Source organism: Astyanax mexicanus, chromosome 6 (genome assembly GCF_023375975.1).
Source record: "Astyanax mexicanus isolate ESR-SI-001 chromosome 6, AstMex3_surface, whole genome shotgun sequence".
NCBI classification, from domain to species: Eukaryota; Metazoa; Chordata; class Actinopteri; order Characiformes; family Acestrorhamphidae; genus Astyanax; species Astyanax mexicanus.
The window spans coordinates 39,015,273-39,028,218 of record NC_064413.1 but is presented as its reverse complement, the minus strand read 5'-3'; the positions used below and the strand labels follow the sequence as shown (position 1 = coordinate 39,028,218).

The 12,946-nt window shown below is 37.0% G+C and overlaps 1 protein-coding gene across 2 annotated transcripts in view; it reads right to left on the bottom strand.

Annotated features, from left to right (window-relative positions):
• clcn1b (chloride channel, voltage-sensitive 1b) overlaps positions 1-12,946 on the bottom strand; it is a 55,386-nt gene that overhangs the window by 9,033 nt on the left and 33,407 nt on the right. Inside the window, exons 7-18 of one of the 2 annotated variants that reach the window (XM_022673499.2) lie at positions 11,163-11,241; positions 9,688-9,813; positions 9,441-9,525; positions 9,141-9,242; positions 8,334-8,418; positions 6,207-6,362; positions 5,759-5,828; positions 4,677-4,787; positions 4,244-4,457; positions 1,464-1,597; positions 781-962; positions 590-671 (exon numbers count right to left, since the gene is read on the bottom strand). In XM_022673499.2, the coding sequence (XP_022529220.2) occupies positions 590-671; positions 781-962; positions 1,464-1,597; positions 4,244-4,457; positions 4,677-4,787; positions 5,759-5,828; positions 6,207-6,362; positions 8,334-8,418; positions 9,141-9,242; positions 9,441-9,525; positions 9,688-9,813; positions 11,163-11,241 (1,426 nt within the window). The remainder of the gene's footprint in view (positions 1-589; positions 672-780; positions 963-1,463; positions 1,598-4,243; positions 4,458-4,676; positions 4,788-5,758; positions 5,829-6,206; positions 6,363-8,333; positions 8,419-9,140; positions 9,243-9,440; positions 9,526-9,687; positions 9,814-11,162; positions 11,242-12,946) is intronic. The other variant, XM_022673500.2, reaches the window with a different exon arrangement.

Below are 12,946 nucleotides of genomic sequence, written 5' to 3'. Positions count from 1 at the left end.
TTAATTCAGTCATTCAGTATCCAAGGTATTCCTCAATTAATTTGTCATTTTGGACCCATGTGTGCTTTAGAGGGGTAGTGATAAAAAAGGGCTTTTATTCAAAAAGTAGGTAAACATAAAATAAGGATGCATGATAATTAATAATTTTTTTTATTGAGAAATACCTTAAATTCTGAATGACTACATGAATTTATTAAAAAAATAAATAAAAAGACAATTTTACACTTTGTTTCACATGCCAACAACTCGCAACAGTAGATTATTAAAAACTGGTATTTAAATATTATATTTCATACTGAGCACTTTTTTCAAATTCTTCTGTGCTTCAACCAATTAAAGCGACGCTTCTTAACTTTTGGGCATTTGGGGTTTAGAGACCCCATCTGGTGAGAATGTGCAATTACACAAAGCATATGGTAAAATACTTTTAATGCAGATTAATGTGAACAGATTCCCGTGTGATTTTGAGTATGAATTTTTCAATATGATAAAATATTGTCATTCTTCGAACCCTTAGCCTAATGGCAAGTGGCTTATTTTTCTTCATAAATACTGTAATTCTGGAACCTTTGTTGTGAGCCAGACTCACCAGATGCTTTGTGATTGGTGGAGTCCTCTTCAGATTTAGTAAATGCCAATGGGCCATTTTGCTCCTCAGAGACTGTGTTACTCTGCAAATCATAATAAATCAGAAAAATAAACGTCAATAAAGACTGAAGTGCCAGTTAAAATAAATAAAAAACATATAAATTATTGTCTATTAGTTTATTTTGGTGTGACCTTTTCTTTGATGTCCTCTTTTTCTTCTTCATCTACAAATGTGAAGGACTCCCAGCTGGCCTTGGATCCTGGTCTGGGCACACCCTGACCTTGGTTATAAACCCGCCTCTCTGCTGACAGCCACCAATCACAGGCGGCTTGCAGTTCGCATCTTTCAATGGAGCCCAATAGGATCATTGACTCTGTACAGAAAAAAAGAAAGATTGATCTACAAACACTATATGGACAGTATCGGAAGTATCGGAACACCTGAGCTTCTAATGCTTTAGATGGAGTTTCCTGAGTACTGCCTAGGGAAGGCTTTCTACTAGAGCATTGCTGTGAGGATTTGATTGCATTGTATACACACATAATGTGAATTTGAGGTAATTCCCACAAACCTTTGAGGCCTGACCCAGAAAAAAGCATGATCTGGATCAACCTTCCACCACATCTGGACAGGTTTTACTTTAATGAGAGCCAACTGTTGGCCTCTGACTTGCACTGCCTGTTCTGAGCTGTTAAACTACATACAGGTTCTGTGCTTTTTCAAGAATGGCCTAATTTCCCACCAGACAGGAGGAGTCTGAGTAGAATTTCCCAGAATACTGACTCACATATAAAGATGAAACTCTAATAAGCTCTAAATCTTATAGCTAATACCACACATACACACACACACACACACACACACACATACACACCTTTAGAATCCACAAGCGGGAAGGTTTTCAGGGTGGCAGACTCCAAAAGGTGAACCAGCTCTCGGTAGGTGGTTTGAGGAGACAAGAACTTCACCTTCCTCACCATGATGTCCTCCACAAAGATATTATACTTACTGAGAGAGGGCAGAAAGATAAGAAAAGACTCCTATTATTGTTATACTCAAATAATTTTTATTATTTGTTTAAATAAAATTGATGAATTTCATGTTAATACTACATCCAAAAATGTGCTCAAAATTTCAGCTTTGCGATGTCTGAGAAGCTGTACACAAATCCCATTTAACCTAAAGAGAAATTGTAGAGCACATTACAGTATCTGTCAAAAACAGTACAATTTGTATGTGTCTAAAGGAATGTTTTTCATAAAACAAAGCAGACAGTGTATCACTTATAACTGTTTTAACACCGCTTTGCAAAACATACAAACTTCATAACTATGAATGACTGAACAGTAATGGTTATAGCAGGTCAAGTCCAGGAGCCACTGGAGTTCTGTAAAAGAGAAGCTCTATAAAATGTTAATGAATTTAAATTAGTCAATTTACTAATAAGTGAGTTTATTACAATATTATCTTTATATTTATATACTAAAAGTGACAGTCTACAAATTTTGTAGTGATTTAGATGCATCTCTAATGAGAATGTGTGATTGCCAGAGCATGTAGAAGAGTTTTTTTTTTTACTTTAAATGCAGATTAATGTAAAAAATGCTGCATAAAATTTGTTTTTCAGTAATTATAAGTTAATAAGTTAATTTCTGAAATTCTGTCAAAATGTAAAAAGCAGATACATCCAACAAACCTATCAGAAAATATTAGACGTTTGAGGGACGGTCATGCCAGGACGCTGACACCATTAATTAGAATATTGTCCTCTCCCATCATAAGAATACTAATGCTTTCAAATTATAAAAAAAAATCTTGGAGACTGCTGCTTTAACAAACAGGCCGACTGATATTCTGAGCTAAAAATGTATATATATATGGCATCAGCATAATCATCTCTTATTCAGAAAAGAAGAAGCAAGCAGAAAAAAGAGAAAAAAATGACAGTGCATTTAGTAATGGCCAACAATCTCAAGGAGCTAATGAACCATAAAATGAAATGCATGAAATATTTCTAAAGAAAGAGCATCACAGTAAGCCATGGAAAACAATACTAAACAAAATACAGTTACACCCTTTAAAATGTCATTAAGCAACAGAGGACTGTCATGACGAACAAAATAACGCCCACTTCGGGGTAATATGGATCTTGGATCTTGCATCCTTTTCTAATAAAAAAAAAACATCTTAAAGATTCTACAGAAAGATTTTTCTCATTTAAGACATTATTGGAAGCATTTTGTGAGTTCATATTTAAGCTGAGACAGCTGAACAGCTTTTAGTCTGAAATATGTACCCGTAAGTGTTCCTTGTTTATAGAATCAGCAGGATCTAAAGCACATTTATTGAATCCACCACTGTCCTTACATCTAAAATGTAAGCTGTTAGATTTAAAGATCTAAAAAAAACACAATATTTCATTCTTATTCCAGTAAGTGCTGTAAATAACAGCAAACTGCAAAACAATTGAAACGTGAATATTATCAGGACCCGGTGAGGCTCAGTTTTGTGTTGAGAATTGAAGGTTTCCCCAAGTTGTAGAGAAACCAGCCAGGCTTGTCTGTTCAAGTGTCAGGAGTCTAATACATTTCACCACATCTCTCTGAGACAAATTGCATTTTCCAGATTACCTGAATAGAACCTGTGCAACAAGGTCGCTTACAACTTTGTGGGGGTTTAAGGGTTAAAAGGAAGAATTATGTCCTTCTGCAGCATTTTATTCAGAGTTTTCATAGCTAATTTCAAACTTTTAAAATTATGTGTTGTCTCCCTAATCACAGTATGTCGCATTATTTACAGTTTCATAGCTTACAAGACCTTGAATATACAAATTGCTATTATTATTATTTTATTATTACTATTTATTTGTTTTTTTCATTTACTGTAATTAAATGTAAAACCACTGTTGGATGTTGGGGTGGGGGTCTTGTGTTGAGACAGGGAGGTAATTGGCTATAATTGGGTATGTGGAGTATAATAATGGAAAGGGGGCCATAATCATGAATGCATAAAATCAAAATGAAAGTGTACAATTGTGCTTGTACTGCTCTATATTTCCAAATACAAAATATTATTTAAAAAAATGAAATCTAAACTGTTTATATCTGACTGTTTAAAACACTGTTGTTTTTACCAGTCCAGTGGACATTTTAATTATGTTTTTGAGCACATAAACTAACATGTATGGCACTCAAAAGAGGAAAAAGTTCCACCATGCTACCATTATTAAATATAAAACACACACACACACACACAGGTGATACAGTCCACCCCAAATAGTGCACAGTAGTTAATCAGAGAAAACACTTATTAATATTAATTATCCTGCACCTAAAAAAAACATCAAAACTCAAATTTGCTTTAGTTTATTCATTTGTATTTTGTCTGTATTTTAAGTCTGTAACGTTTTGGAACTTCCAGTGCTCCGTGGCTTTTCCCACACTGTTATAATTTAGTTACATTTTAGCCAGTTTAGATAGTTTTGAATGTCATTACCGAATAGCAATCCTAAGAGTGTAATGAAAGTCATGGAGCATAAGGGGTTAACAAAAATCACTGAGCGCTAAAAGATCTAATAAGGTTAAAATGTATTTTATCAGTGTTTGACAAGCCTGTCAAATCAGAGGGTTCAGCCTGCGGTCACTGCTCTGTTACCTGATGTGTCCGAAGCCGAGCTCAGGCAGGTAGGGCAGCTTTTTGACCTGGATGATGGAGTCATAGAGAGAAGGTTGCAGACCCTGCGCCACCATGTTAGCCAGGATCACAGCCACCATCATGGGCAGGATGTGAGAGATCTGACCTGTCAGCTCAAAACAAATCACTGCAGTGGACACAGTGTGCGTGACCGCTCCAGTCATTGCTGCTGCACCTGCACACACACATACAAACACACACAAACACATACACACATAAAAATGTGTACATATGTGAGTAAGAACATGTGTGCAAACATACAAACACAGCCAGAAACACACAAAGACTGCGAGACGAAATAGGTCAGATAACTCAAAAACAATCACTAAAGGTTGTATAAAGCGTGCAGTGAGATGATGAGATGATGCTGGACAGATAGTTTGTGTTTGCTGACCGATAACAGCGTAGCCTCCAGGAAGGATTCGGTAAATGATGCCATCAAAGAGGATTCCGTTGGGAAACAGAGTAGCCATGATCTCGCCCACCAGCCGTCCGAATGCAGCCCCTACAACAGAGTAACAGGAATGGCAACAGCTGCTTTAAAATATGCATGCAGTGGTGGAAGATGTGTTCATTATAGGGGTATACAACTATAATACTCATCATTTTTTACATTCTCACAATATTTTGGGTACGTAACACACATAGTATTCCATCTGATATTTTTTGTGCAACTTTTATATTTATTAGATTTTATTGCAGCTTAAAAACTGAAAAATATTGCATGTTTAGAGCAGTATTCTGTTCATCAGTACACAGGTGCTCTACTAACCTGTAACCAGGAGAGTAGCCCTGCTGCTGTTTGCTACTTCAGGCACAACACACTAATAACTGCACTGTGTGACTCTGGTGAGGCAGGCAGGATAATGTTTGCGAGTTTGCAACTGTTTAATGTTGCTTATTTCCACACATACTCTAGTAAAATAGTGTTAGTTATTTCACTTTTAGTGACACTTTTAGTGGTCCGAATCTTTGAGCTTGTAAAATGCATGTAAAAAAAAAGCAAACTCTGAACTCTGAAGCTACTTTTAAGGTGTGTTTTGTTTATGTGAGGCACATGGGCATAGCTAGACCTCAAACAGCCCTAAAATGTGCCCCAGCACCCCTAAAAAGGTAAAAAAAAAATGTTTTTTTTTTTTTTTTTTTTTTTTTTTTTAATGGAAGTTTGTCTCTGATGAGCTACAAAATGTATAAAGAATATAATTAAACAGAATTTTAAGAAGAGCTAATGCTCTAATAAAACTACTTGACTTGACTTGACTTGCTGCTGGATGATCTGTGTGTTTACACATGCATTACTGGTAAGAAAGCATGTAGACTAAGGTGTTACATATATAACAAGATATTACACAACTATGAAGTATATATGTTGTCCTGCCCGCTTCACCAGAGTTCCAGGGTGCAGCTGCTTGCAAACTGAGGCTTGGTTGAAGACCACCTATCTAAAGTTGGTTGATCATATTAAGACTCACAAACCTAGTATAAAGACAGGCATGAATGCACCGGAGGGGATGGGCATGGTTGTAGACACTGCAGACATCCAGAACTGAGTCACAGAGAAATACAGAATCAGGAAAACAGAAGGAATAAACATGGTGTGCTTGAGAGTTCTGTAAAAACGATTAGCACGGATGTGATCTGCTATGTAAGTCAATTAGACAGCAGCACTCAGACTTCAGATGTTCGTTTTTAGCACCCCTCTGACAAACAGAATAAATCTTACCTCAAAGTAAATTAAAATACCATCTGTTCTAGGGTTTGCTGGCACATGTACTGACAAAGTTGTGTACTGCTCAAATTCTACGCTGCTTCTACTGTATTAATAGCTGTCTCAAACCTGCAGGGTCACATGAGTAACTGAGCATGTCTCTTTTCATTTGCTGATTTTTTTTTTTCAGAACGTTAAATGTGTGCAACTGTGTACCTTCATGATGAAAAACAGAAGGAGGATGATGAAGATGCTGACTTGTGGATGGAACCAAACAGCGGAGCGTCCCAGACCAGGGGGTGGAGTGGAGCCCCAAATCTTTGTCCAGGTGAAATTATCAAACAGAGAGTTGATACTCTCTCTGGGCATCAGCTAAACATGAGAATAGAGGAGATAAATGGGCAAATGAATGTTAAATTTAAAATTTAGACCTTTATTTTATACTGCCTGTTTTTTATTTTTTTATTATTATTTTTTTTTTCCAAAAACATTTTTACAAAATTTTAATTTGACATAATGTAAAATGTATAAAAAATGCAGGATCAGAGTTTAAGTAAATAAATATTCACCATCTGTAAAGTGTCTGAGGCCCAGGAAATTGGTGCCAGTAATCTTACAATTAAGCCCCTTTCAAATATGAGACAGACATTAGCTGGAGGAGCTTATTTGTGAACATAACTGTAATATTAATTAACAGTACCAAACATTACCTAGACTTTATCACTGAAAACACAAAGTGCTGGTTTCCTGTTAGTTTGCAGAATTATAAGGTCCTCAGCAGGGGTAAGAGCTTTACAACTGTGGAATAAACTTTCATAAAATGTTTGGGACAATATTTTAATTTACTTTAGCGTTTGGTAATTAATGCTTTCCTTAAATAAAGGCTGCAGATCCAGAGGTTCATGGACATAGGGAATTGTGGTAAACTGAGATGCTGGTGCTGCCATGCCGCCCACTGCACATGATTACTCAGGTTTGTTGATGGTGGAGTGGGTGGGTGCCATCATTCTTTAATTAGGCTGCTATATTCTCCTATTGAAGTCATTCCCTACACTCTGATAATGTTGCCAGTTGTTTGTTCTACATAAATCCAGTTAAAACTAATTCCATCTCTCTGCCTTAATCTGAATTATTGACTGCACACCTGTCCAGCCAGACTGAGGGAAGTCTTTGGAAGTCAGGCTTCCCTATCACCCACCACAGATCCGCTGCCAACAGTCCAGTTTATACCCCCTGCCTCTGAGCCCTGCTCAGGCTCCACTACCAACTATATTGAAGTTTACACTCTAAATAGCAATGTTCCACTGCTGATGTGGCCATTTACCTGAATATATATTAGACCTGTGTGGATAAGTAGCCTGACCAGAGGAGGATGCATGTGAGCTTTGGTTCTGCTCAAGGTTTCTTCCTCCTCCAGCTCTAAATGAGTTTTACCTTGCCACTGTCACTCGCTGGGGCTTCTATGTTTCTTGTTTTATGTTTTGTCTGGCTGTCTGTCCTGCTACCAATTTTCTGTAACGCTGATCAGTTAAAGCACTATATAAACAAATTATAATGGATTTGATTTGATTTAATTTGCGAACCCTTAGTGCAAAATAGAGGTGATGCTGAAATGTTCCCATATGTAGGGTAGATATTTTTCTGGAGTGAGCCATGCTGTGCCACCAGCATGCACTACATAGGCGCCAATCTTTGCCTAAACCACGCAGAACATTCCTTGCTGTAGGTTATATATGTAAAAAGGGCAGCTCTGGATAACGTCCAAACCTGGTTTTCTAAACATTATCCCCAGTTTATTCATGAAAATAATATTGCTAAAATGAGGATTACCTAATGAGCTGCCATGAATGTGTCTTACGTGACTGAAGTATAAATACACGCGTCCTGCAAGGTCCAGCCACTGATTTATCAGTATTAGATTAGATAGTATTCCTGTCTACAAATATACAAGACTGTATAAGACTATATATCTAAGACTCCTAGCACCAACTGCCTGGACTGCTGCTTAAGGTCAGCTTAAGGTCAGCCACTTTAAAGAGGGTGACTGTGTATAAGATCACTTTTTAATATTTTTTATTACATTATTTATTTAATTGACATTTCTTTGTAAAAATATATTTTAACTTGGACAATATATAGTTTTTGTATATTTTCTCATTCTTGTCCAATAAGAAAAACTAATATTGACCATAATTCAATGTATAAAAAGCAATAAAAAGGAAAATATTTTTATATGCACTGTATATTATCCATTTTAGTATAATTCCCAAAAGTTATAGAAAAAACATACTCTGATGAAATAAGACCCAATGTAAATGCAGAGTCAAAAATGGAGCACAGTACCTCACCAGCCATGAACTGGCCAAAACCAGGAGGAAACGTGAAGCTGGCAATTATCAGTGTCACCACGCCAGGGTAGATTAACCGGCTAAAACAAAGAAACAAAGATAGAAACATACTGAACAATGGGTGCAGCTTTGTGGTTATTATCATCTAAATGTTGCATTAAATACATCCTAGTAAATATCAATAATTCCATAAAAAAGTCACCCATAATTATTTAGACCAGGATATCTCTGTCCTGGTGCTGGATACATCCTGCTCTGCACAGGTATTTCTCTCCCTTCTCTCAACACCCTTGATACAACTATATAACAAGTTATTTAACAAGTCCTTTCAGAATGGCATGGTTGTGTAAAACAGGGAATTCACTAAAATGTGCAGAGCAGGGACACTCCAAGACCAGGATTAAATGTTGTGTGTGTGGTAGCATAACTGATAAATATGGTTCTGCTGCTTTTTTTTTTTTTAACAAAGTGTTTTATTCTTTTTGGTTACTGTTTTAAGAACTGATTGAACTGATGAGGGACTACAGATGCTAAAGATGGCTAAAGTCTAGCACATTTACACTCATTCCCATGTTGAGTAATGGGCACTGTCCCTGTTAAATAAACAAATCAATGTAATGTGATGTGTGTTTGACTCTGTACGTCACCTCAGAGGATTTAAAATGAAGTAATAAAAGTGTGGCTGAAGTATAGAATGTCAGCTGTAATTCAATAGGTTTGACAGGACTGTGACAGATGGAGAACAGATGGATCCATCATTAAGAAAAGAGAATTGTATACGTGTAAGAGATAATGATCTCACTGTTTTGTGAGGAAACGGGTGAGTGCTGTTGGCCTTCTCATTAACAAAACAACCTGTCTGTTCAGATAGACGAAGAAAGCTCCCAGAAATCCACATGAGATCCTGTATGAGAGAAAAACAAAGGGTTGCTCAGAAAGATTTCAGACAACATACACCATTCTCTACCCAACATTCTTCTTTTCTTAACAAAAGGCCCCACAGTGCTCAGCATAGTAACTCAAACTGGATAAACGCATTCTCTGTATAACTTAAACTGAACAGCTCTGCAGGAGGCATGTACAGTGTGTGAGTCAAACACACCCGATGACAGCGAACGCTGGCAGCTCCTGCAGATCGAAGGGAAAGTCCATGCGAAAGTTTGTGCGGAACAGAGCTGTGATAGTGACTGTGGGAAAAGTGAAAAGAGAGAATCTCACCATCAATACAATACTCATCCCATCGCTGGACTGTGAATAATGCACAGACAATGAGATTAGCATGCGCATCGGACGTGCATTTATATTGCCCTATTAAAAGTGTTTGGTGTGTGTGTGTGTGTGTGTCCCACCCGAATCTTTGTTCCACACAGAGAGCACTCTGAATATGAAGGCACTGAAGGTGGCAGCAAAGTATCCTCTCCAGTAATTCCTCACGGCAAAATATGTGGACGTGACCTCAATACTGAACAACACGCCTGCAGGGGAGAGAGAGAGAGAGAGAGAAAGAGGGGAAGAGGTAGAGGTAGAGTGTTGCAGAGGTAGTAGTGGTGTGTGCAGCATTGTGAGAAGTACAGATCCAGTAGATAAAAGAAGAAGAATGATGTACAGAAAAATAACATGAGAAATAGCATGAGAATAAAAAATATAATAATAAAGATAAGCACGAGGGAGATATGAAAAATTACATAGAAATAAAGAACAAATAGAAAAAAGGAAAAGAAGCAGATGAAGGAAAAATAACAGTCCAGAAGAGAGGAAGAGAGGGGGAGGGGGGCAAATGAAAAAAAAAAAAAAAACAGAAGTAGACAGAAAAGTGGAAAGAAATAGAAGCAGAAGGGATATAGGGATAGAAGGAGAATATAGAAAGGAAGAGGCAGAGTGAAAAATAAAGACACATGAACAAAAATTGGGGAAATAAAATGAGATAAACACAAAAAAGAGACAAAGGTGGTGAGGGGGATAGATAAAAAAGTGGCAGGGCAAGGAGAAAGAAAAAATAAGGAAGTAGAGATGAAAAATTGTGAGTAAGAAAGAGAGGGAGAAAGAAAGAAAAAGAGTAATAATTGTAAAAATAGAAATAATTTTTTTTTTAAAAATGTGAGATAAAGAGAATATGACAGACAAACAGCAAAAGAAAGAGAGTAACAAAGAGGGACAAAGTGGGAAAATACAAAAAAAAACAAGGAGAGAGGGAAGAGAGAATGTGGAAAAGAAAAAAGAGAGAAAGGAGTAAGAGAGAAAAAGAGATAGGAAGGAAAAGAATGGAGGATCAGAAACGAATAACATATGTGTGAGAACAGAGAAAGAAAGAGAAGAATAAAAGGTGGAGGGTAAAAAAACATAAGAAGAAGAAAAAAATAGGTTGAGAGAAAGGTAGAGGGGGTGAAATAAAGAGGGAATTAAAAACAGAGAGAGGGGAAGCAGAAAGGACAAACACAAAAAAGACAGAAAAAGAAACAGAAATAAATAATATAGAAAGGGGAAAGTTAGAAAACATGAGGTACAAAGACAAACAGAGGGAATGATGAGTGAGTGTGTGTGTGTGTGTGAGTGTAAGAGAGAGAGAGAGAGAGAGAGAGAGAGAGATAAGCTGCTTTGTAAGACAACAATAAAAGCAATGGTAAATCTCAATGGCTCTTGTAATGATAGTTGCTGAACGTAATTTCACTTGGCTTTAGTCTATAATTTGCACTTTAGCTACGACTTGATTACAGAACAACTCAAACAGAAAATGACCAGGGAAAACGATCTGCTTCACAGTGAGAACGGAGAGGAAAAATGTGAAGAGAGCGATGAACGGAGGGAGGAGGGAAGAGTGGTTTACCTCCAAGAGGAGTGCCGAAACAGCAGCCGACCCCTACAGCACATCCCACTGTCAGAATATCAGTGTAACCATAGGGGTTCTACTGAGAGAGAGAGAGAGAGAGAGAGAGAGAGAGAGAGAGAGAGAGAGAGAGAGAGAGAGAGACGGAGGGGGGTGTTATGGAGAAAAGAGGTGAGGGAGGAGTTGAGTAACAGAGAGGAGAGATGGGAAACAGGGCACAGAGATGAAGGGATGCATGAGGATTGGGAATGACAGTGAGACCAATGTGTGAGTGGGAGTAGAGATAAAAGAGGAAGAAAGAGAGAGTGAGAGAAAGAGAGAGAGAGTTGGGATGAAAGAAAAGAACAAAGGGAATGAAGGAAGAGGGGAACAGTGGGGAGACAAAGTCATTAAATCATACCAGAGAGGTGAGTACAGCATTTCAACAGATTAGCAGCAAAAAGCAGGGCAGCACAACCCAACACCAAGCCCCCTGTAGCTCCGCACACCACAGCACTAACCCAGCACATCCCCCCCAACTTCACTGTCCATAATAACCATGTCACATACCCAAAGCCAATGTGCACTAAAATTATTCACAATGCAGGATTTCTATTGCAATTTAAATAGGTCAGCGCAACTAATATAACAAGTTGTTTCTTCAAATTTATAACAAAATATCAATATTTAAGGACCATTAAAGATTATATTTTCTGTAGTAATTCATAACATGAGCAGAATGTAGTTAAAGCACCGACAACTCTTAACAGCAGAGAGAGCTTCAGCCAGTATTTTCTTATTTGAACTGTGCGGTACGTCACGCTAATTTGTGTGATATGTAGCCTCAGAATCGGGCAAGCTGGCTAGTTTTCTGCTGAACAGGTAATCACTAAGTTTCAGTAAGGTTACTAACCATATATGGGTAATTTGCCATCACCCCTAGTGTAGTAGTGAGGGATATTCCAAAATTTCCAAAAAAAAAATGTATCTATCTATCTATCTATCTATCTATCTATCTATCTATCTATCTATCTATCTATCTATCTATCTATCTATCTATCTATCTATCTATCTATCTATCTATCTATCTATCTATCTATCTATCTATTTTCAACACTGAAATGTATATATTCAATGACTGTTATGATCTGCTGCAAATGTAACACAGAGCCAGACACCAGCTTCTGGGAGCGTTCCTTTGCAATCTTAGAGAATTCCTCATGAGCAGTGGCGTCCAGTTCATTAAAATTCTCCAAAATATAAAATTACTGACGATTAGATGAAGAAAGAAAATAATATTGAGTGTAGAATATAGCATACAGCCATCACATAGTGATGACCCAATGATGCTTATTCTTACAGCCTACTTCACAGAGGCCAGGCAGTTAAACATAATGTATGATCTACAAGTAGGGGTGTGTCTTATTGTATCGTCCGCAATAATATCATCAACATTTTTCAATATCGTGAAATATATTATACCCTAAAATATCTTACCATATCACCTACCCCTAATTGTCACATCAGGGTGTCACATTTGTTTTTTTTGCTGTTTTTAGCGAAACAAAAATTCTTACTGTTCTCATTTCCCATTATATATCTACTAGAGACAGATTGTATCTGTCCATTATTATTTTTTTTATTATTTAATCCTGGATGTATAAAGATATATGGAGTGTGTTATTAGAATCATGACATTCTGGATTATTGACTTCTGTTACAAATCTGATAAAATTCTTGTATTTTTTAATATCTCAGTTAGGGGTGTGCCATATATCATATTATATGCAATAACATATAAATAT